Source organism: Nicotiana tomentosiformis, chromosome 7, assembly GCF_000390325.3.
Source record: "Nicotiana tomentosiformis chromosome 7, ASM39032v3, whole genome shotgun sequence".
Lineage (NCBI taxonomy): Eukaryota > Viridiplantae > Streptophyta > Magnoliopsida > Solanales > Solanaceae > Nicotiana > Nicotiana tomentosiformis.
Genome location: NC_090818.1, coordinates 27,349,505 through 27,370,424, shown reverse-complemented (window position 1 = coordinate 27,370,424; position 20,920 = coordinate 27,349,505). Strand labels below are relative to the sequence as shown.

General features: G+C 38.4%; 2 protein-coding genes across 2 annotated transcripts; both read left to right on the top strand.

The window, feature by feature from the left end:
* Positions 1–79: 79 nt before the first annotated feature.
* LOC138895384 (uncharacterized) lies at positions 80–2,209 on the top strand. The gene is made up of 7 exons (XM_070180068.1): positions 80–130; positions 236–578; positions 654–972; positions 1,022–1,205; positions 1,266–1,366; positions 1,450–1,615; positions 1,739–2,209. The coding sequence occupies exons 1-7, from the start codon at positions 80–82 to the stop codon at positions 2,207–2,209; spliced, it is 1,635 nt and encodes a 544-aa protein (XP_070036169.1).
* Positions 2,210–7,640: 5,431 nt separating this feature from the next.
* Positions 7,641–9,286, top strand: LOC104090284 (uncharacterized). Its single transcript, XM_070180067.1, has 3 exons — positions 7,641–8,098; positions 8,341–8,546; positions 8,730–9,286. The coding sequence occupies exons 1-3, from the start codon at positions 7,641–7,643 to the stop codon at positions 9,284–9,286; spliced, it is 1,221 nt and encodes a 406-aa protein (XP_070036168.1).
* The last annotated feature ends 11,634 nt before the right edge of the window (positions 9,287–20,920 follow it).

The window sequence follows — 20,920 nt, the reverse complement described above, 5'->3', positions numbered from 1 at the left end:
CCCCTCTTGTACTTTTAATTAGTATTATAGGAGGTCTCACACTTTTTATCTTTTGCTTAACAGCTACTGAGAAAAGATCATGTCAAACCAAGTAACAGTTAGAGCACTCTTTGAAGAAGGGACATCGCAAGTAAGGTCACCATACTTCAATGGACAACATTTCTCTCACTGAAAAATACGCATGAAAATCTATGCATAATCCTATGACGTCAAAGTATGGCGTGTTATAAAAAAGGAAAACTATCCACTGCAAGCAATAACTCAACCTCCCACTGATCCTGAAGATATAGATGAATACACAGACGAGCAAATGGTTGTTGTTCAAGTTAATGCTAAGGCTAGAAACTTGCTCTATAATGCTATAGGTGGAGAAGAGTACGAGAAAATTTTAATATGTGATACTACCAAAGAAATATGGGATAAACTGGAAGTTACTTATGAAGGAACCAGAAAAGTGAAAGAAACTCGGATAAACATGTTGGTTCATGACTATGAACTCTTCCAGATGAAAGAAGGAGAATCCATTGAGAAAATGTTTGCAAGATTTAGCAAAATCATTGGCTATCTGAAAGCCTTTGGTAAGCTCAATTAAAGTGGTGATCAAGTTAGAAAAGTTCTAAGGAGTTTGCCTATCACATGGCAAACAAAAGTAGTTGCACTCGAGTCCCAAGATCTAAGCAAGCTTTCATATGATGAACTACGAGGAGATCTTATAACATTTGAGAAAACCCATCTCAAGAATCACGAAGAAAAGAAGAAAATAGTTACTTTCAAAACTACAACTAAAGGACATGAAGATGATATTAATGACGATCCTGAAGCTCTTGAAGAAAAAATTATCATGGTATCAAGAAACATTAACGGATTGATGAGAAGATATAGAAATACAAAGAAGGAAAGGATGTCATCCAGACGAACCAGAAAATATAATGAACAAGACAAAAATGATGGGAAATGCTTTGAATGCGAAAGGTATGCCATGTTCAAGTTGAATGTCCTGAACTTAAAAAAAAGTCTCTAGAGGATTCAGCAAAAACAAATCTTTCGGAAGCTGGAGTGATGAAGACAGCTCAGAACATGAGGAAATATCAAACATGTGCTTCATGACTATTTTAGAGAATGATATGAACAAATACTCTGGTTGCTGGACTGAGAAAGACACATCAGATGATAAAAGCAAAGAAAATACTAAAAACTGTTTCATGGCATGAGGTGAAACAAGCGAGGTAAGATCCTATGACTGTAATAGATGTAATGAATTGCAGGACATTCTTGATCTCACCCTAAAGGAGTCTCAAAAGATGTTGAATGAATTGAAAAGACTCAATAGGAAGGAAAAAAAAAGGACCGGGAACTCAAACTTGAAGTATGTGAAATCGAAAGGGATGCACTTTAAGATGAGGTTCACGAATTGCAAATGCAACTGAATGGCATACGCAAATCCACCAGTCATAGTTCTGTCAAGTCCAACCAGGTGATTTACAAGTCAACTGAAAAAGGGTATGCTAGAACTGAGTCCATAAGTACTAACACACGTGATAGATCAAAAACTGGATCAATCATTGTGTGTCATTACTGTAACAAAGTTGGACATAAATATTCCTTTGTAGATTTCGTAAGTCTAATATTTTAAGATGGATTTGGAAACCCAAAAACAAACATGATTCTAGTAGAACTAACCAGTAAGGATCCAAGAAATCTCGGGTACCTAAAATAAGGTGATAATTCTATTTTGCAGGAACACCACAGAAAGATTCGCAAAGGAAAATGGTACTTAGACAATGCATGTTCCAGTCACATGATAAGTGACAAAAATCTATTCAAAGAAGTTACAAAGATAAATGGAGAAACTGTCAAATTTGGTAGTGATTCAAGAGAAAAAATATTTGGCATCGACACAGTTCCATTCAACAACAATTGTGATATTACTGAAGTATACCTTGTAGATGGACTCAACTATAATCTCTTGAGTATAAGTCAACTATGTGATTCAGGGTACGAAGTCAAATTCAAGAAAACAGGATGTGCCATTGGAGATGAGTCTGGTAAAACAATACTTCCAGAGAAAATGTATGAAAATGTTTACATTCTTGATGGCATTGAAAATTTAGATAGTCACATCTACTTAGCATCTATATCTGATGATCCATGGTTGTGGCATAAGAAACTTGGTCATGCAAGCATGCATCTAATTGAGAAACTCTCCTAGCATGATTTAGTTATTGGACTTCCCAAACTCAATTTTCTAGAAATCATGTATGTGATGCATGTCAGATTGGTAAACAAACTAGAAACTCTTTCAAAAATAAAGACAGTGTGCCTACGACCAAGCCCTTACAATTGCTTCACATGGACTTATTTGGACCCACTAGAACTGCTAGCATTAGAGGTAAACGATATGCTTTTATTATTGTTGATGACTACTCACGTTTTACATGGGTGATTTTCCTATCTCATAAAGATGAAGTTGTAGATGGTTAAAATTTCATTAAATTTAAATGCATAAAAGATTTAAATTTTACCATAAATTAAATATATATTAGTCCAAATAAATATCACGGGCTAATATAATTAGGTCAATTATCTAAATCCAATTAAATTAATTTAAATAAAGGTCCAATATACAATTGGGCTAGCCTATTAGTTGGTCTTCTATCAAATGGGTCGGCTCATGAGTCTAAAGCCCAATGACCCAGTAGGGTTTTCGTGGAGGCTGCTCCACCCCACACCTATATAAAGGGGTCACGGGAGAAGGCTAGAGAATCAATGAAGTAAGTAGAAGGAAAGGTTAAAGAAGCTTCGAAGAATAACATCAAGGTTTCCCTCCACATCTACAATCTTCGTCTGTGGTCAAATCCCAAAGACGGGCTCAAATCATAGGCGGGCGACTTCAAATCTTCCGTTCGTGATAACCAACACCAAATCCTGGTTCGTGACAATCTTTACATTGTTCGTGACGTACCATAATTCTGAAATCCATCAAGTTCAAGATCAAGCTCTCGAGCTCTCAAACCATCGTTCGTGAGCAGAAGAATCAGAGGACTACGTCTCTTTAGATTTGAGATATTCTAGAGATTGTAAGCTCGTTACTTGAAATTGAATATAATATTTGTCGCTATATTTCTTGTCTTGATTATTATTTTTCAGGAACAAAAGTTAGCTGTTACAAATTTTGGCACACCCAGTGGGACCATCTCTACCTCTCATCTCTTCTCAACTCTCAACATTCAATATAACTAAGATAGCTTCAAATAAGATCGACTCAAAACTTGCTAACTCCAAGTTTTCTTCTGATGTTGAAAGTATCCTGAACGCTACTATGGGGAGTCTTGGGCTAATCACCCGAAGCAAGGCGAGCGTCTTGGGACAACAAGCACTCCAATTATCGTCTGCACCAACGCATGCTTTGATATCTTCATCATCCGAAGAAGAAAGGTCCTCTGCTAGCAAATCATAGAGAAGAGATAATATCGCAAAAGTTGTGGAGAAAGCTCTTGCTCAACTTACTTTATTCAATACCAAGAGTCAGCTTACCAACCCGATGATGAAGTTTTAAGTGTTGGCTCTACGTCAATCTCGCCACACAACATGTTCTAAACGGAGTTCAATCTGTGGGAAGGTCTCGGTTATTCTTCATGATCTACAATAATCATGGAGGCAATGATGACTAACACTTTGACAATGGAGGATCAACTCGCAAACCTGACAAAGGCGACTGATGGCTTAACAAAGTATGCTCAAGATCAAGATGTTTGTATCGCAAAATTAACAGGCATAGTTGAAAGCATGATGGATGGAGAATCAAGTCATGCACCTGGAAAGCTCCCCGAAGTCCACGAGAAGGTTGATCCTCCAACAAAACAAGTGTCATCCGCCAAAGAACTTCATGTCTCCTTCGAAGGATCAATTCCCATCGAACAAGTAAAGGAATTCATTGTGGGAACTATCAAAGATAAGTATGATGTCGCTTCAAAGTCTTTTGTCACGTACGCAAAGCCGTATACTGCTAGAATCGATAGCTTGAAGATGCCTGCCGGCTATCAACTCCCAAATTTCAGCAGTTCAACGGCAAGGGAAATTTAAAGCAACATGTCGCGCACTTTGTTGAGACATGCAACAATGAAAGGACTTATGGAGATTACCTTGTCAAGCAAATCGTCCGCTCACTAAAGGGGAATGCTTTTGATTGGTACACCGACCTCGAGGCTGGATCTATTAATAGTTGGGACCAATTGGAGCAAGAGTTTCTCAATCTCTTTTATAGCACGAGGAGTACTGTAAGCATGGTGGAACTTACGAACACTCGCCAACGAAAAGATGAACCAATTATTGACTTTATCAACCGATGGAGAAATGCAAGCCTTAACTGCAAAGACAGACTAAGCGAAGCTTCTGCCATAGAGATGTGTATCCAAGGAATGCATTGGGGACTTAGTTACATCTTGCAAGGAATTAAGCCCAGGACATTTGAAGAACTTGCCACTTGTGCGCATGATATGGAGTTAAGCATGGCTTCTGCGAGAAATGAAGGGCTGACCATCTACAAACCTCGCAAGGGAAGAGATAAGCAAGAAGTCAAGAAATGGAGCAAGCTCGTACCTAAGAATGAAAGCAAAGAACCCATGAACGTTAATGTCTCTCCTTTGAAGTTTACTACTAAGGTGAGCAAGAAATAAAGTATGAAAACAATCTCCTCTCAAGACAATGCAAATCGGAAGTTGACTCTCAAAGAGATGCAATAAAAGGAGTACTAATTTCTAGACTCCGATGTGCTTGCAATATTTGAAGAACTTCTCCAGCTAAAGCTTATTGAGCGTCCAAAGATGAAGCGGCCAGATGAAGCTGGAAAAAGCAATGACCCGAATTACTGCAAATATCATCGGCTTGTAAGTCACCCTCTTGAGAATTGCTTTTCTTCAAGTACAAAGTTATGGATTTGGCAAAGAAGATCGAGCTTGAAGACGAAAATGCGAGCACAAACCATGTGTCCATTGCCTTTGTCTCATTTGATCCGATTGAGATATGCACCTGTGAAGGGAATAAAGATGAAGAATTATTGGAGGATGACAAAGTTCGAGTTGATCAACCTGATGAAGAAGGATGGACCTTGGTGACTCGTCGAAGATGCCGTAAATTGAGTCCGCAAAAAGGATCAACGAAGAAACCTATGATAAATAAGATGGTGAGAAGACCAAAGAAGCAACAAATGGTTAAGAACCCAAAGAAGGTGGAGATAGAGACACACCATCACCAAAAGCCATGCCACCCGGTAACTTTGGGAGAATTCTTGCCGAGTTGGTTTAGCATGAGGATTTCTGATGATGATGACAAGGCCTTGTGTTGTAATGCTGATAAAAAAGAAGAGGAAAATAATGAAGTCACATCAACACCATCTCTATCACTGTCTAATAGTCTCGTTGAGTCCTCCTTCCAAGAAGCAGATATCTGTAATGCAAAAATCACCTTCACTGAAGACGATCTCCTACTCGGTGAAACACCATACAATCGCCCTTTGTTTATGGTGGGTTATATGCTCGAGTGGAGTATAAACAAAATCTTGATAGATGACGGATCTGCAGTTAACATTCTTCCAATTCGCATAATGAAAGAACTCGACATCTCATCTGAAGAACTTTCTGAAAGCCAACTGATGATTCAAGGATTCAATCAAGGGGGAAAAAAGGCCATATGAGCTATCAAACTGGAAATTACCATGGGAGAAATACAATCAATTGTATGGATGCATATGATTGATGTAAAGACTATATACAATTTGTTGCTTGGCAGGCCTTGGATACATGAGAATAAAGTTGTCCCTTCAACTTACTACCAATGTTTGAAATATAATAAAGATGGAGTCGAAAAGAAGATAGTTGATGATGAAAAGTTGTTCGCTGAAGCCGAGACATACATCGTTGATGTAAAGTTCTACTTGAAGAACCACTTCATGAATGGAGTAAAAGTTGATGACATCACGAAGACCAAAGGTGATGAAGATAAAGTTACAATAGAAGCATACCAAGATTCGAAAGCTCACAAAACTAATGTTGCAACTGCATGTAAGAAAATAGCTCCTTTATTTCGTTATGTCCCAAAAGTGAAGAAAGATGAAGGAGAATCATCATGCCTCCAAAAAAAATGAACTAAGAGAATTAACCCTTCCTATCAAGTAAATTAATACCATAAAGTTATCTTCAAAGCAACTGGAAAAGTTTGTGGCCCATAACATGCCTCAAAATAAGGCACTCCCCACGAAACGCACAAATGAAGGTTTTGATCTGAATGTTTACAGGTTGTTCGCAAAGGCTGGATATGATCCTAACTATCCATCTAAGCTATGGAAGCTCCCATCTGAAGCTACTAGGAAAGAAAACACGATGAAGGATAAGGAGCATGTGGTGAAGCAATCACGTGAGGGCCTGGGTTACAAACAACCCCCACCAGTTCACATCTCCATTAGAAGATCAAGTAGTAACTATATCACGATGGAACATGAACCCGCTGATCCTAATAAAAGGCCTTCTGTCGACTTGGAAAACCAACTACAAGAACTTTTGTATTTGAGAGGTTGGGGACATTGAAAAGGAAGAAGAACAAGTCCCAAAGAAATTATGAAAAAATAAGAAGACCTTTTCCATCTAAAGTCCAAAGTATCTCCAAAGAGTGTCCAAGCCCGATCTCTTCCAGAATGAGGTGACAATCAGAACTTTTGATTTCATGCGGGGAGGTACTCAAAGTGAAGACTCGCACAATGGTCCACACTAGAGCGTGATGAAGATGAAGAAAGTGTAGGATTTTCGTATCACATTACTGTGAATGAGGAGCAATACACTTCATTTCTAAGGAAGGTCGACAAAAATTTGGGAGATGCCTCTTGGTGTGGCCATATAACTTTTAATGATGGTGATCCACAAGAAGACGAAGATGTCGAGGACGCTCCTTCGGAACTAGAAGAAGGAATTAAAATGATATTTGATGCATTAAAAGAAGTCAACCTTGGCATTGTAGAAGACTTCAGGCCCACCTATGTAAGCACCCTACTAACTACAGATGGAGAAAGCACTTATGTGAAGATACTAAAAGAATATTGAGATGTCTTTGCTTGGAGCTACAAAGAGATGCCTGGTTTAGATCCTAAAGTAGCAGTTCATCATATCGCGGTCAAAAAATAAGCTCGTCCTGTTAAGCAAGTCCAAAGACGCTTTAGGCCAGAATTGATCCCATCAATCGAAGCCGAGGTCAATAAACTCATCGCAGTTTGTTTCATTCGGGAGTTTAAATATCCTACATGGATTTCAAGAATTGTTCCTCTGAAGAAGAAGAATGGCAAAATTCAAGTTTGTGTCGATTTTAGAGACCTCAATAATGCATGCCCAAAGGACAAATTTTTGCTCCCCATTCCAGAGCTTATGATTGATGCCACCACCGGATACGAGATGATGTCTTTCATGGATGGATAATTTGGCTACAATCAAATACATATGGCACCGTAAGATGAAGAGCTTACTGCATTTCGCACTCCTAAAGGCATTTATTGTTACAAAGTAATGCCTTTTGGCTTGAAGAATGTCGGAGCCACATATCAAAGGGAAATGTAGAATATCTTTGACGACATCCTCCACATGAATGTGGAACGCAATATGGATGATTTAGTGGTGAAATCAAGAAAGAGAGGAGACCACTTGCAAGACTTAAGAATGGTGTTCGAACGACTCCGGAGATATCAACTTAGAATGAACCCGTTGAAATGTGCCTTTGGAGTTACTTCTGAAAAATTCTTTGGCTTCATTGTTCGACATCGAGGGATTGAGATAAATCAAGCCAAAGTTGATGCAATCTTAAAGATGCCCGAGCCTAGAAATATACATGAACTAAAAAGTCTACAAGGAAAATTGGCGTACCTTAGAAGATTTATCTCAAATCTAGCAGGGAAGTGCCAACCTTTTAGCCATCTCGTGAAGAAGGGTGTACCTTTTGAATGGGACCAAGCTTGTAGCAATGCATTCCAAAGCATCAAATCCTACTTGATGAAACCTCTAGTTCTGGCAGCCCCTATACTAGGAAAGCCATTGATTCTATATGTTGTAGTCCAAGAAAGGTCAGTTGGAGCCCTTTTGGCCCAAGAAAATAGTAAAAGTAAAGAAAATTCCCTCTACTACTTGAGTAGGATGATGACCCCAAATGAGCTGAAGTATTCTCCGATCGAAAAGTTGTGTCTGGCATTGGTTTTTGCAATTCAAAAACTGAAGCACTACTTTAAAGCGCATGTCATCCGTCTCGTCTCAAGGGCCAACCCGATCAAGTTTGTTATGTCAAAACTCGTCCTCAATGATCGATTAGCAAGGTGGTACCTCCAATTTCAAAAATTCTAGATTGTGTACATCCCACAAAAGTTGTGAAAGGACTAGCTTTGGCAGATCATCCAATACATGATGATTGGGAGTTGACTGATGAACTACCTGATGAGGATGCAATGGTTATTAAATTGCAACCACCATGGAAAATGTATTTTGATGATGCCGCACATCGTGAAGGAGCTGGTGCAGGTGTTGTGTTTTTCACTTCTCAAGGAGAAGTCTTGCCATATTCCTTCACCTTAACATAACATTGCACCAACAACGTTGCATAATATCAAGCACTCATACTTGGGCTTGAGATGGACGTTAATATGAGATAACTCCAATTACATATTTTTGAAGACTCTGAGTTAGTAATCAATCAACTGCTAGGTAGCTACGAGGTCAAAAGGCCAGAATTATGTCCTTATCATTATTATGCGCAGAAATTGATTGGATGGCTTAGCAATGTAACTCTTCAGCATGTGCCAAGGAAGAAAAATAAGAAAGTTGACGCCTTAGTTGCTCTAGCTTCGACATTGACTCTGCCCGGCCAGACTCAAATCACTATCTGCCAAACATGGATAGTACCACCAGATGAGAACGAGGATGAAGAAAGCAAGCTCGAGCATTTGGTAGCCGTCGCTGAAGCTGAGAAGGTTGATTGGCGACAAACCATGATAGACTACTTATGTTATGGGATACTTCCAGAATATCCAAGGAGAAAGACCGAAATTTGTCGGTGTGCCCCTCGCTTACTTTACTATAAAGACACTTTATATAGAAGATCATTTGAGAGAGTTCTCTTGCGTTGTTTAGGGGAAGATGAAGTAACTCAAGCTATGCAAGAGGCATACTCTGGAGTTTGTGGATCACATCAATATGGGCCGAAGCTCCACTTCCACATTAAGAGGATGAGTTACTACTGGCCGACAATGGTGAAAGATTGATTAGATTATGCTCGAAGATGCAAGGCTTGACAATTTCACGCAAATTTTATACACTAACCACCTAAAATGTTACACCCTACTGTTGCATCTTGGCCATTTGACGCTTGGGGATTAGATATTGTTGGACCACTTCTAAAATCTTCTGGAGGACATCTATACATCTTGGCTGCAACTGATTACTTCTCAAAATGGGCTGAGGTCGTCGCTCTCAAGGAAGTGAAGAAAGAGAATGTTGCAAACTTCATTCGAGTGAACATCATATATCATTTCGGCATTCCTAGTTATATAATAACAGATAATAGCAAACCGTTCGATAACAAATTGATGACCAAAATCTGTGACCTTTTTGGCTTCAAGGAACGTAATTCGTCAATGTATTATGCTGCTACAAATGGACTAGCCAAAGCATTTAACAAGACACTTTGCAACTTGTTAAAGAAGGCCGTCTCTAAGTCTAGAAGAGATTGGCATGACAGAATGGAAGAACCTTTGTAGGCATATCGTATGACTCATCGCACATCGACATAAGCAACTCCTTATGGAGTCGAAGCAGTTCTTCCTCTTGAGCATCAAATACCATTCTTGCGACTCGTTGTCTAAGAAGGTCTTACTAAAGAAGAAACCGCTCGTCTACGCCTTGAAAAACTAGAGTCCCTTGATTAAAAAAGGCTAGAAGCTCAACAAAGTTGTGAATGTTATCAAGCTCGTCTTTCTCGTGCTTTCAACAAAAAGGTTCGCTTGAGGTCCTTCCAAGTTGGCGATCAAGTTCTTGCAGTAAGAAGGCCTATTATCACCTCTCACAAATCCGGGGGCAAATTCACTTCAAAATGGGATGGTACATATGATGTGCAAGAAGCCTATTCAAGTGGAGCTTACAAGTTAGTTTATGCAGATAACATGAGAATTGGCCCTATCAATGGAAAATTTTTGAAAAGGTATTATCCTTGAAGAAGACACGCTCCTTAACGCATGAGCCTAAACTGAATGTTGCTATGCTCCTTGACGCATGGGACTAAACTTCAAGTCGCAATGTTCCTCAACGCATAAGCCTAAAATGCATGTTGCAATGTTCCTTGATACACAAGCCTAAATTGTATGTCACAAAATTCCCTAAAATTCGAGCCAAATCTTCAAGTTGTAAAGCTTCCCAAATTTGAGCCAAATCATCAACTTGAAAGGCTCTTCAAAATTCGAGCAAAGTCTTCAAGTCATAAAGCTCTTCAAGTTCAAGCAAAATCTTCAATTTGAAGAGCTCTTGAAATTCGAGCAAAGTCTTCAAGATGTCAAGCTCTTCAAATTCGAGCAAAGTCTTCAAGTTGCATAGCTCCTCAAATTCGAGTAAAGACTTCAAGTTGCAAGCTCTTCAAATTTGAGCAAGTCTTCAAGATGTAAAGCTCTTAAAATTTGAGCAAAGCTTTCAAGTAGCTATACTCCTTGCCCACACGAGTATAAACTGCATACAAAAAAAACTTATACTTCTTTTGAACTACGTAATGACTTGATCCTCTTTTTTGGGGTGCGTAGGCAACTTAGATTTCATTCTAAGTTTAGTCATTTAAGCGGAAAAAAAGAGAGTCAATTCCTTTTCACGATAGCCAAAAGAGGATGCTAGCTCTCTGTATGTGACATGCGCTTCTTTGAAGTAGTTAATCCACGTCAAAGCTTAAAGGATAATGCGCCATGTTTTCTTTCATCCAGCCGCATGAAAACATAGGCTCCATGTGCTTCTTTCGATAAAGGTTGAAGGACGAGATGCTCTCCTCCATAGCTCGAAATATGAAGCACTATATGTATCTTTTTATCAAGTCATGAGAAGGACGTTCTATGCAATTCTTCTCGAAATTGCAAGAAGAGGTTGTTCTACTCCAAAGCTTGAAGTTTAGGATACCCCATGCACTTCTTCGACAAGTTGAATGAAGAGGTAGTTCCAGCCAAAGGTTGAAAGACGGTTGCTTTATGTACTTGCTCACAAAGGAAGTATCACTCCAAGTGTCTCGCCAAGAAAAAAGAAGGGGAGATACGCCACATGCTTTCTTGCCAAAGGTGAAAAGGAGTCGCTCATAAATGTTCCCTTCTCTAGCCGCAAAAGTAGGGATACACCACGAGATTCTCTCACCAAGTTGCAATAAAGAGACGAATGGTCTAGCATTATTCATGTGGACCTCTAGTGAATATTCTTATGTATATCAAGACCGCTAATACTCTCTTGAAAATCTACAAAAGAGAAAAAAACATTTGGAGCCCCCGGTGCCAATGACATGAAGTTTTTGGTTTTGTTTAGTTGATCGATGCCGAATGACATGGAGCTTTAGCTTAGCAGCAAGTACCGGTATCAATTACATAATGCTCCAATACAGATGGTGAACATTGTGACATGCACTTCTCCACCAAATCTTGAAGGATGTAATGCTCCCAAGATTATTCCGTCAAAGCCGTGAGAAAGATTCTCCAGGAACTTCTTCGTTAAGTTGTAAGAAGTAATCCATGCCAAGACTTAATGGATAGTAAGTTTCATGCACCTCTTCGCCTGAAAAGATAGCGTTGATCATGTAATACTCACGTGATCTGCCACAGAGAACTCTCCATGCTCGTCGCTAAAGCTGCAAAAAAAAAAATTAAGTATGATGCCCGAACAATCCTCTCGATTTCAGCGCTTGATTCAACATTTTGCTACGATTGTATCAACAAGGGTAGAGCTTCAAGTTTTATGCATGTTGTAGATCTTAGAGTCTTCTTTCGAATGCCGCAAATGGCTCATGATCTGGACACTCTTGTCTTGAGATATGAATTTTACGGCGAGAGTGCCCAAAGCTGTAAGCTAAACGGGTCAGACGTGTAGATCAACTTATGAGCTTAATTCCAACCAGTCTAGAATGACTTTGGCTATGAATTTATGATATGTTGCGGTCTTATGAGTCTAGTTTCAGTATAATCAAACGGCTTGCAATTTGGGGTCTCCTACAATGAGATCTGAATTGTTTGCCATAGACGTACAAAGTTGACAACTCCAGGCAGCTTCTGCAACCAACAAAAAACGTGAATAACTTTTGCAAAAAAAGAAGCAAGAAGAAGAGAATAGCAAGAAAAAAAATGGAAGCCCAAGCCCTTTTATGAGAGAACGTTAACTCCCCGTATGAGGTAATGTGGAGACTGTAACAATAAACAATATGAAGTTTTGATGTGAAAAGTTTGGAGGAACACCTGCTATTTATAATTATGTTAAGCCGGTTGTGCTTTCATTAACGTGTAGGAATTTTCCTTTCAAGGGAAAGAAAATTCCTTGTGGGTTAGAAAGTCTTACACGGTAAAGGAAAAGTTTTGAGACAGCTGCTCAAAAGGGCACCACGACAGGAGTTTGGTTTGAGTTAAAGAAAAACTATTTTTCTTGGTTCAAAGTCAAGAACTTTCTTACCATATCTGGCAGCCTCATATTTGTCCAACTTGGAATGGATTTAACCTTGGTTATTACTTTAAGTCCATACTTCGTAAGAAAATATATGGAATCTCCTTCCTTTTGGAAGAAGTTATAAAATCAAAGTTAGAGGATCTATCTTGCCGCAGAGGGTCTTAGTGTTATATTTTGACCAAATTACTAAATATGGTTGAGAAAATTATTCTATTTAGATACTCTAAATTTTATAGATACTTCAAATCTCGTCTTCAAGATTTCATCATTATCTGTATCCTGAAAAGTCTTGAAGTATGGGGCATTTGTAGACGGTTAAAATTTCATTAAATTTAAATCCATAAAAGATTTAAAGTTTACCATAAATTAAATATATATTACTCCAAATAAATATCATGAGCTAATTTAATTGGGTCAATTATTTAAATCTAATTAAATTAATTTAAATAAAGATCTAATATACCATTGGGCTAGCTAATTAGTTGGTCTTCTATCAAATGGGTTTGCTCATGAGCCTCAAGCCCAATGACCCAGTAGGGTTTTCTTGGAGGCTGCTCCACCCCACACCTATATAAAGGGGTCACAGGAAAAGGCTAGAAAATCAATGAAGTAAGCAGACGGAAAGGCTAAAGAAGCTCTGAAAAATAACATCAAGGTCTCCCTCCACATCTGCAATCTTCGTCTGTGGTCAAATCCCAAAGGCAGGCTCAAATCATAGGCGGGCGGCTTCAAATCTTCCGTTCGTGATAACCAACACCAAATCCTGGTTCGTGACGATATTTAAATTATTCATGGCGCACCATAAATCTGAAATCCATCAAGTTCAAGATCAAGCTCTCGAGCTCTCGAACCATCGTTCGTGAGGAGAAGAATCAGAGGACTACGTCTCTTTAGATTTGAGATATTCTAGAGATTGTAACCCCGTTACTTGAAATCGAATATAATATTTGTCGCTATATTTCTTGTCTTGATTATTATTTTTCAGGAACGAAATTTAGTTGTTATAGAAGCTTTGAAAGTTTTTGAGATTTTCTATAAAAGAGTTAAAAGAGAAAAAGAGTATCTCATCACAACCATCCAAAGTGACCATGGAGGAGAATTCGAAAGCAGAGCATTTAAAGATTTCTACAATGATCAAGGATATACCCACAACTTTTTATCTCCAATATCACCTTAACATAATGGAGTAGTTCAGCGAAAAAATTAAACTCTACAAGATATGGCTAGAAAGATAATATTAGAACATTCCCTGGCAAATCACTTTTGGGCAAATGCAGTAAGCAAGCCCTGCCACATTCTCAACATATGTCTTATAAGACCTATTTTAAAGAAAACTTCATATGAATTATGGAAAGGCAAACATCCCAACATAGGCTTCTTTCATCCATTTGGTAGTAAGTGTTTCATCTACAATAACGGTAAGGACAACCTTGAAAAATTTAATCAAAGGAGTGATGCAGGTATCCTTCTGGGTTATTCTATCAATAGTAGATCTTTTAGAGTTTATAATAAACGTACTTTATCTGTAGAAGAATCAGTGCATGTCATATTTGATGAAATGACATTACGATCGAGAAAGGAATTATTGCAGGTGATGAAGATATCAACCAAGAAACATCACAGACAAGCAAGTCACAAAAGTCAACTGATAGCACAGACGCAGTCATAGAGTCGACTAATGAACATGCCAACAATCAACCTGAACCACAGATGGAGTCAACTATTCCTACGATAAGAACACGTCTAAATGAGTGGAGAAGTGAACCATAATATCTCCAAAAGTTTATCATAGGAGATCCAAGTGAAGGAATGAAAATCAGGGGAGCTCTCAAAAAGAAGGCAAATATAGCACTCTTCTTTCAAATCAAACCAAAGAAAGTGGAGAAACCTTAAAAGCTCCAGCTGGGTACAAGCAATGCAGGAGGAACTCGATCAATTTGATAAAAATCAAGTCTGGGAATTGCTACCTAAGCCTGCAAATGCTGCCATAGTTGGAACCAAATGGGTTTTCAGAAATAAGCTGAATGAAGATGGAAAAGTTGTGCGAAACAAAGCCAGATTAGTAGGAATGAGTATGATGAAACTTCGCTCTCGTAGATCGAGTAGAGTCTATACGGATTCTTCTGCATATGCATTTTTCAAAGGATTTAGACTTTTCCATATGGATGTCAAAAACGCCTTCTTAAATGGCTTTATTGATAAGGAGGTGTATGTAAAACAACCTCCTGATTTTGAAGACTCATAATTTTTCTTACCATGTATATAAGTTGACTAAAGCTTTGTATGGACTCAAACAAGCTCCTCGAGCCTGGTACGAAAGGCTTAGATCATTTTTACTTGATCGTGATTTTACAAGAGGTAAAGTAGACACTACATTATTTATCAAAAGATCATCAGGAGGTAATTTTATTATTCAAGTCTATGTTGATGATATTATTTTTGGAAGTGCTAACCCTATTTTGTGCAAGGAATTTGCTAATCTCATGCAAAGTGAGTTTGAAATAAGTATGATGGGAGAACTTATATTTTTTCTTGGACTTCAAATCTAAAAATCTGAGGAAGGAACTTTTGTATGTCAGACCAAATATACAAAGGAATTGATTCAAAAGTTCGACATGAGCAGTGCTAAAGCATTTGGTACACCAATGAGCCCATTAACAAGTTTCGACAAAGACGAAAAGGGAAATCCAGTTGATGAAACTAAAACCCATGGAATGATTGGCTCTTTATTTTATTTAACTGCCAGTCGACCAGATATTATGTTCAGTGTGTGTAAATGTGTCAGGTTTCAGTCAGGTCCTAAGGAATCGCATCTAACTGCAATAAATAGACTAATTCGTTATGGTTCTAACAATTTTAAAATTGATGGTTTTTCAGATGTTGATCTTGAAGGTGATAAGGAAGAGAGAAAAAGCACCAGTAGAACATGTCAATTACTGGAAAAGGCATTAATATCATGGAACAGTAAGAAACTAGGCTCAATTGCATTATCCACAACTGAGGTAGAGTATATTGCCATTGGACAGTGTTGTGCACAATTACTATAGATGTCTCATCAATTGGGTGACTGTGAATTATCTTTTAAAGCTATTCAAATATTTCGTGATAATGCTAGTGCTATATGTCCCTCAAAGAATCTTGTGCATCATTCTAGGGCTAAGAATATAGATATTAAGCATCATTTCATTAGAGATCATGCCCTTAAGGGAGATATAGAGTTATCATTTATTGGCACCACTGATCAACTAGCAGATATTTTTACTAAGCCTTTACTTGAAGATAGATTCTGCTCTTTAAGAGAACTACTTGGCACTATTTCGCTTGATCATAAAAATTAGGACATATGCGTTAATTTTAATTCTTGTGTGTCTAATGTTTTTAGTTTTCTTTTCTTCTGTAAGTACACATTAATTAAGCACCTCCAATTTCCCTCTCTTTTCCCATCAGTCGCAGCTTTCAAGAAAGAAAAATCAATCATCATGTCCTTTCACAGACACCATTTCCTTTCCTGTAGTCAATCGTTAAACCTTTTTTTAACCCTCTGAACCATCTTCTATTTTCTTCATTGTTCTTATCGCTCAGAAACCCTTCTCCAAAAATCCTTCAATGGCTAAACATTCCAAGAATCTCTCTGTCTCCACAAGAAAAATTACTCGTTCTAAAGGAAAACCCTCTTATCAGCCTCCAGAACAAGTAGACCAGGGTCCAACCATTCTGAAGGGTTTGCCTCTTCTCAGGCAGAACCATCTGACTACTCTCACCGAATAGGAGAAAAAGCTCTTGGCAAAAGGCCCATGGAAGACCCTTCTGAGTCTTTTACCCCCCAAGAAATCTAAGGTAGACCTCTCGAGTTCTCTAGAGTCAGACCACAATTTTTGGGATACTCCAAATAGAGATTTCTTTGTTTCTCTCAAAGATATGCCCATTGCTCACAGCAGATTAATCGATCTTGACGACATTGATAAGTGGGGATTTTGACTGCTTATTATCCCTTTTTAGCTTTTGATTTAGTCCGAAAATATTGAATTGTGTTCCCGAAACTAATGAACTTGTAAAAATTACAGGAATGCTGGAAGTTTGATCTCCCAAGCTAAAATCCGACTCAAAAAGGAGTGTTCCGAAGTACAAGGCAATAAAGGGCGCAGAAGCACAACTATGCGATCCGCAGAATTCCATCCGCGGCTGCAAACTAAGAAGAAATACCCGACAGGACTTTCAGCAATATGCGGACCACACATGAATTGTGTGGCAACAGCTCTGGGCTTAAGAGTCAAAGATCATAGAGTATGCAAAAAGATCAAGTTCAGGAGCCTTTATGAAGTGCGGATCACACAAGAATTGTTCGACCGTAGAACATTGCCTCACGAACACAATCGAGAAATGTGTAACCGAAAAAGATTACCTCGCGACCACGGTCCAGAAATGTACGGCCAAAGAACTCACCTGCCTGCCAACTGAAAAAATCTACGGACCGCATATGGAATTGTACGGCCGTAGAACCTCCCGAGGGGCATTTTTGTCCGCGATTTTTAGCCCTGTATAAATAGATGAGTTTCACAAAGTTAGGCCAAGTTTGAACATACAAAGCTGATGTAGCCATTTCTCTTTGCTATTTTAGGAAATTTTAGCTTATATTTTTAAATTAGATTTCATCATTTTAATCTTCCATTATGAGTTTAATTAGCTTTTCATCTTTATTTTCTTCAAATACCATTATGAGTAGCTAAATTTTTACTAGGGTTGTGACCCAACCTTAGTGTGTAAACCTTATGGGTGATTAATTTTATGCTTCTTTATGATTGAGTGTTGATTATTTAGCTCAATTCATGCTTTAATTTTAGAATTAATGGTCGCAAATATTGATTCATGCCTATTTGACTTATTCTTTACTTGAGAAAGAGGGACCTAGTTTAGGTTAACTTAGCTAAAACGGAATAGGGTTAAGTGATAGATTGATTAACCTAATTAAAGGGTTCACACTAGAGATAGTAAAAGTCCGGCTTTAGCTCTTATCAACTGTTTTGGTTGATATCCATTTGGACTTGAGAAAGCCAAATTTGGCAAAATCACTCTCTAACCGAGAGGTATTGAGTGGGTAATGTGGAGTTGAGAGCTATAATACACCCCCAATCAACAAAATAAGTATAAACATCCTTATCCCATTAGACAAATATCTAGTTATGGTCACAACCCTAGGCCTTTAATCCAATTGAAAAAACCTCAAAAACATTTATCTATAATCTATTTTATTTAGATTGCATTCATTAGAGTAATAGTAGAAATAGAAAACAAAATCGTGTTGTGGAAGTTCAATCTTAGATAACCCATTTTCTTGCTTCAAATATATACTCCTAACACCCTAATAACTCTAGTGAATTCAACCCCGACTCATAGTTGGGTAATTATTATTGCATACGATCGTATCATATCTCCCATAGAGGTGTGTTGTGGACGTCATCAATTTTTGGCGTCGTTGCTGGGGAGTTAAAACGGTGTTAGCTATATATTTGAGTGTGTTTTTTGGATATTCTCTTTTCCTTCCGTGTTACTAACTTGTGTGAGAAATCGTAGGTACAACCATAGAGAACAATGAGCTCATAAATTTGCCTTTGGGGGAAGTGGATGTCGAGGATGATCAAGTTGATGAGGTTTCTCTTGAACCTCAAGCCAATATAAGAGGCCGAGTGAAGGATATGCAAGTGCAATAGTCTCTCCCTGTATTAGGGTGGGAAACTTTCAAATCAGCAATGTGATTCTCATTTTGCTTGAGCAACAGGGTTTATTCACCGGTGCTCCTACTCAAAATACGTACAAACATTCGAAGGGGTTTGTGGACACTTTTTGGGAGAGCAAACAAACAAATGTCTCCGATGATGCATTGAGGCTAAGGCTCTTTCCTTTCTCTCTAAGAGGGAAAGCTTTAGATTGGCTGGACGATTGTCGAACCATTCTATTCTCACTTGGGATGAGTTGGCGGAAAAGTTTATTTCTAAGTTCTTATCTCCGGGGCACATGGCTACACTGCGAGATGATATTTTGGCATTAAGAGCCAAATGAACCACTACACGAGATATGGGAACACCATAGAACAATTGTTAAGGAATGTCCCAACAATGATATGACGGAGAATATGATTCAACAAACTTTCCATCGTAGGATTAACACAACCAACCAATGTGTAGTGAATCAACTTGCTGGTAGGAATTTCATGACTACGCCTTATACGGAGGTATGTGAGATTTTGGATGAGATGGAGGAAATGTTATCGGCTTGGAAATCCCGGGCCAATATTCCACAAGGGGACCCAAATATGATTCACCTTCACAAAGAATTGGAAGACCATGGGCAAGCCATTGCCGAGTTGACAACCACCAGGACGCAATTAGCAAAGTCCCAACTAAATCAAGTGCAAAATCCCAAGCAAGTCAATACAATGGAGGGAGTGAACATGATGGTGAACAAGAGGAGGACTAAAGGTCCGCAAGTGCAAAATCGAGTGGAGAATTATGTGTAAGAAGATAGTGATTTTGATGAAGATGATTCTTATAATGATCAAGAATAGGAGGTGCAATATATGAACAACTTTCAAGGCCCAAACCAACAACGATGGCGACCTCAAAACAATCAATGCAATTAGAATTCTAACAACCAAGGAAATTGGAGTGGTAGCAACAATCAAGGGAATTGTAATAACAACAAAAATCAAGGAAATTAGAGTGGAAATAATCAAGGAAATTTGGGGGGGGGGGGGGAACAAACAAGGAGTATGGATCAACAATCAAGGCAACCGTGGGTCGGGCTTTCAAAGGCCCCCAATGTATCAACGACCAAACAACCCGCCTCTTTATCCTACCTATGGTTCAAGTTCTTCAAACAACGAGATGGGGCGTATTGAAAACATGTTTAAGCAAATGATGAAAAAGAATGTCGATTCGGATGCCCAACTTGCCCTGCACTGGCTCATTCTCCACCTTCTCTCAACAAGACACCTTTCTTGTCTACTGTCTAGTGATCAAACTTAAAGTTAAAATGTCCTCACGGGTCATAAATTTTATGATTGGAAGTGCTGATGACCCCCACTAGTCTACCTTATGGTATGGTTAGCACACATCTCTTGGAAGCCCACAATATCTCTATCTTAGAATAACCTTTTGTCTCTATCTCAAAATTCTACAACTCTAGAGCCTTTTCCAATATGGGGTATGTATGTGTTAAGGGTTCCTGGGTGAAGAAACAAGAGGGAGAAGTCAAGAATGTTCATCCTGATTCAAAGGTCGGAGACTATGGTTTCTATCATAGTGTAAGTGATCCTAATCTTGTAGAAAAATTGACTGCTATTGACAACAAGCTGACCATCATCAAGGACCTTCTTGCTACAACTCAATCAACTGTTGGGGACATCCATGCCATCTCTAAGGAGACTAGATCCGATGTTTCGAAGATAAGGGTCAAAATTCTCAAGCTAGCAGAAAACGCAGTCAAAACCTTCAAGGAAGTACATGACAAGATTTATGGGGTGATAGTTTCAGCAAATGCCAGCTTCGAGCGTCTGAAGAAAGTGATTTGCAACACTCTCACTTATTTCTTGCGTCGTTAGTTGTGGATATTTCAGACAATATTTTTGCTGTTTTGGACTAGATAACCAGTCGCTGGATGTTTTCTTTATTTTTGCTAAACTATGCATGCCTATAATTGCCTAAATTGCCTGCATCTATTTATTTTACTTTGTACATATGCATATCCCCTCTTTGTTGATGCTAAAAAAGGGAAGAAAAGTTAGTTATATAGTGCAAGTGAGATAGCAATACTTGTTGAGGGGGAGTCGACTGCAGCATATGAAGCACAACACAAACAGTGGCACCTTTTGAGGGGGAGTCGACTGTCACATCATGGAAGTCAACTTAAAGGTCAACTATAACAAAGCAAGCACCAACAGTAACATGGAAGTAAACTGCTTTTATATATTATTTTCTCATCATTAAAGAGGAGGATATTGTTAAATATAAGTTTCATTGATGAAAAATAATTTATCACTGTTGTTGCAGGATCACAAGAAATCAAACAAATAAATCAAGAAGCCCTATCATTCAAGTATGGATTAAAAAAATAATCTATCAACGGGAGCAAGTAAGGAAGAAGAATAATGGAAACTCTAGAAGCAAAGGAAAGGAGAAGTATCAATGATTAGAGATGAAAAAGGAATAAACAACGGAGATCCGGAAGAAGAA

Coding starts and splice junctions, on each gene's coding strand:
- LOC138895384 (XM_070180068.1), top strand. CDS start 80: ATGTCAAACCAAGTAACAGTTAGAGCACTCTTTGAAGAAGGGACATCG. Junction 973..1,021: donor AAATGCTTTGAATGCGAAAG/GTATGCCATGTT, acceptor AAAAGTCTCTAG/AGGATTCAGCAAAAACAAAT. Junction 1,367..1,449: donor ACCGGGAACTCAAACTTGAA/GTATGTGAAATC, acceptor CAAATCCACCAG/TCATAGTTCTGTCAAGTCCA.
- LOC104090284 (XM_070180067.1), top strand. CDS start 7,641: ATGGATGATTTAGTGGTGAAATCAAGAAAGAGAGGAGACCACTTGCAA. Junction 8,099..8,340: donor TATGTTGTAGTCCAAGAAAG/GTCAGTTGGAGC, acceptor ATGATCGATTAG/CAAGGTGGTACCTCCAATTT. Junction 8,547..8,729: donor TCGTGAAGGAGCTGGTGCAG/GTGTTGTGTTTT, acceptor ATCAACTGCTAG/GTAGCTACGAGGTCAAAAGG.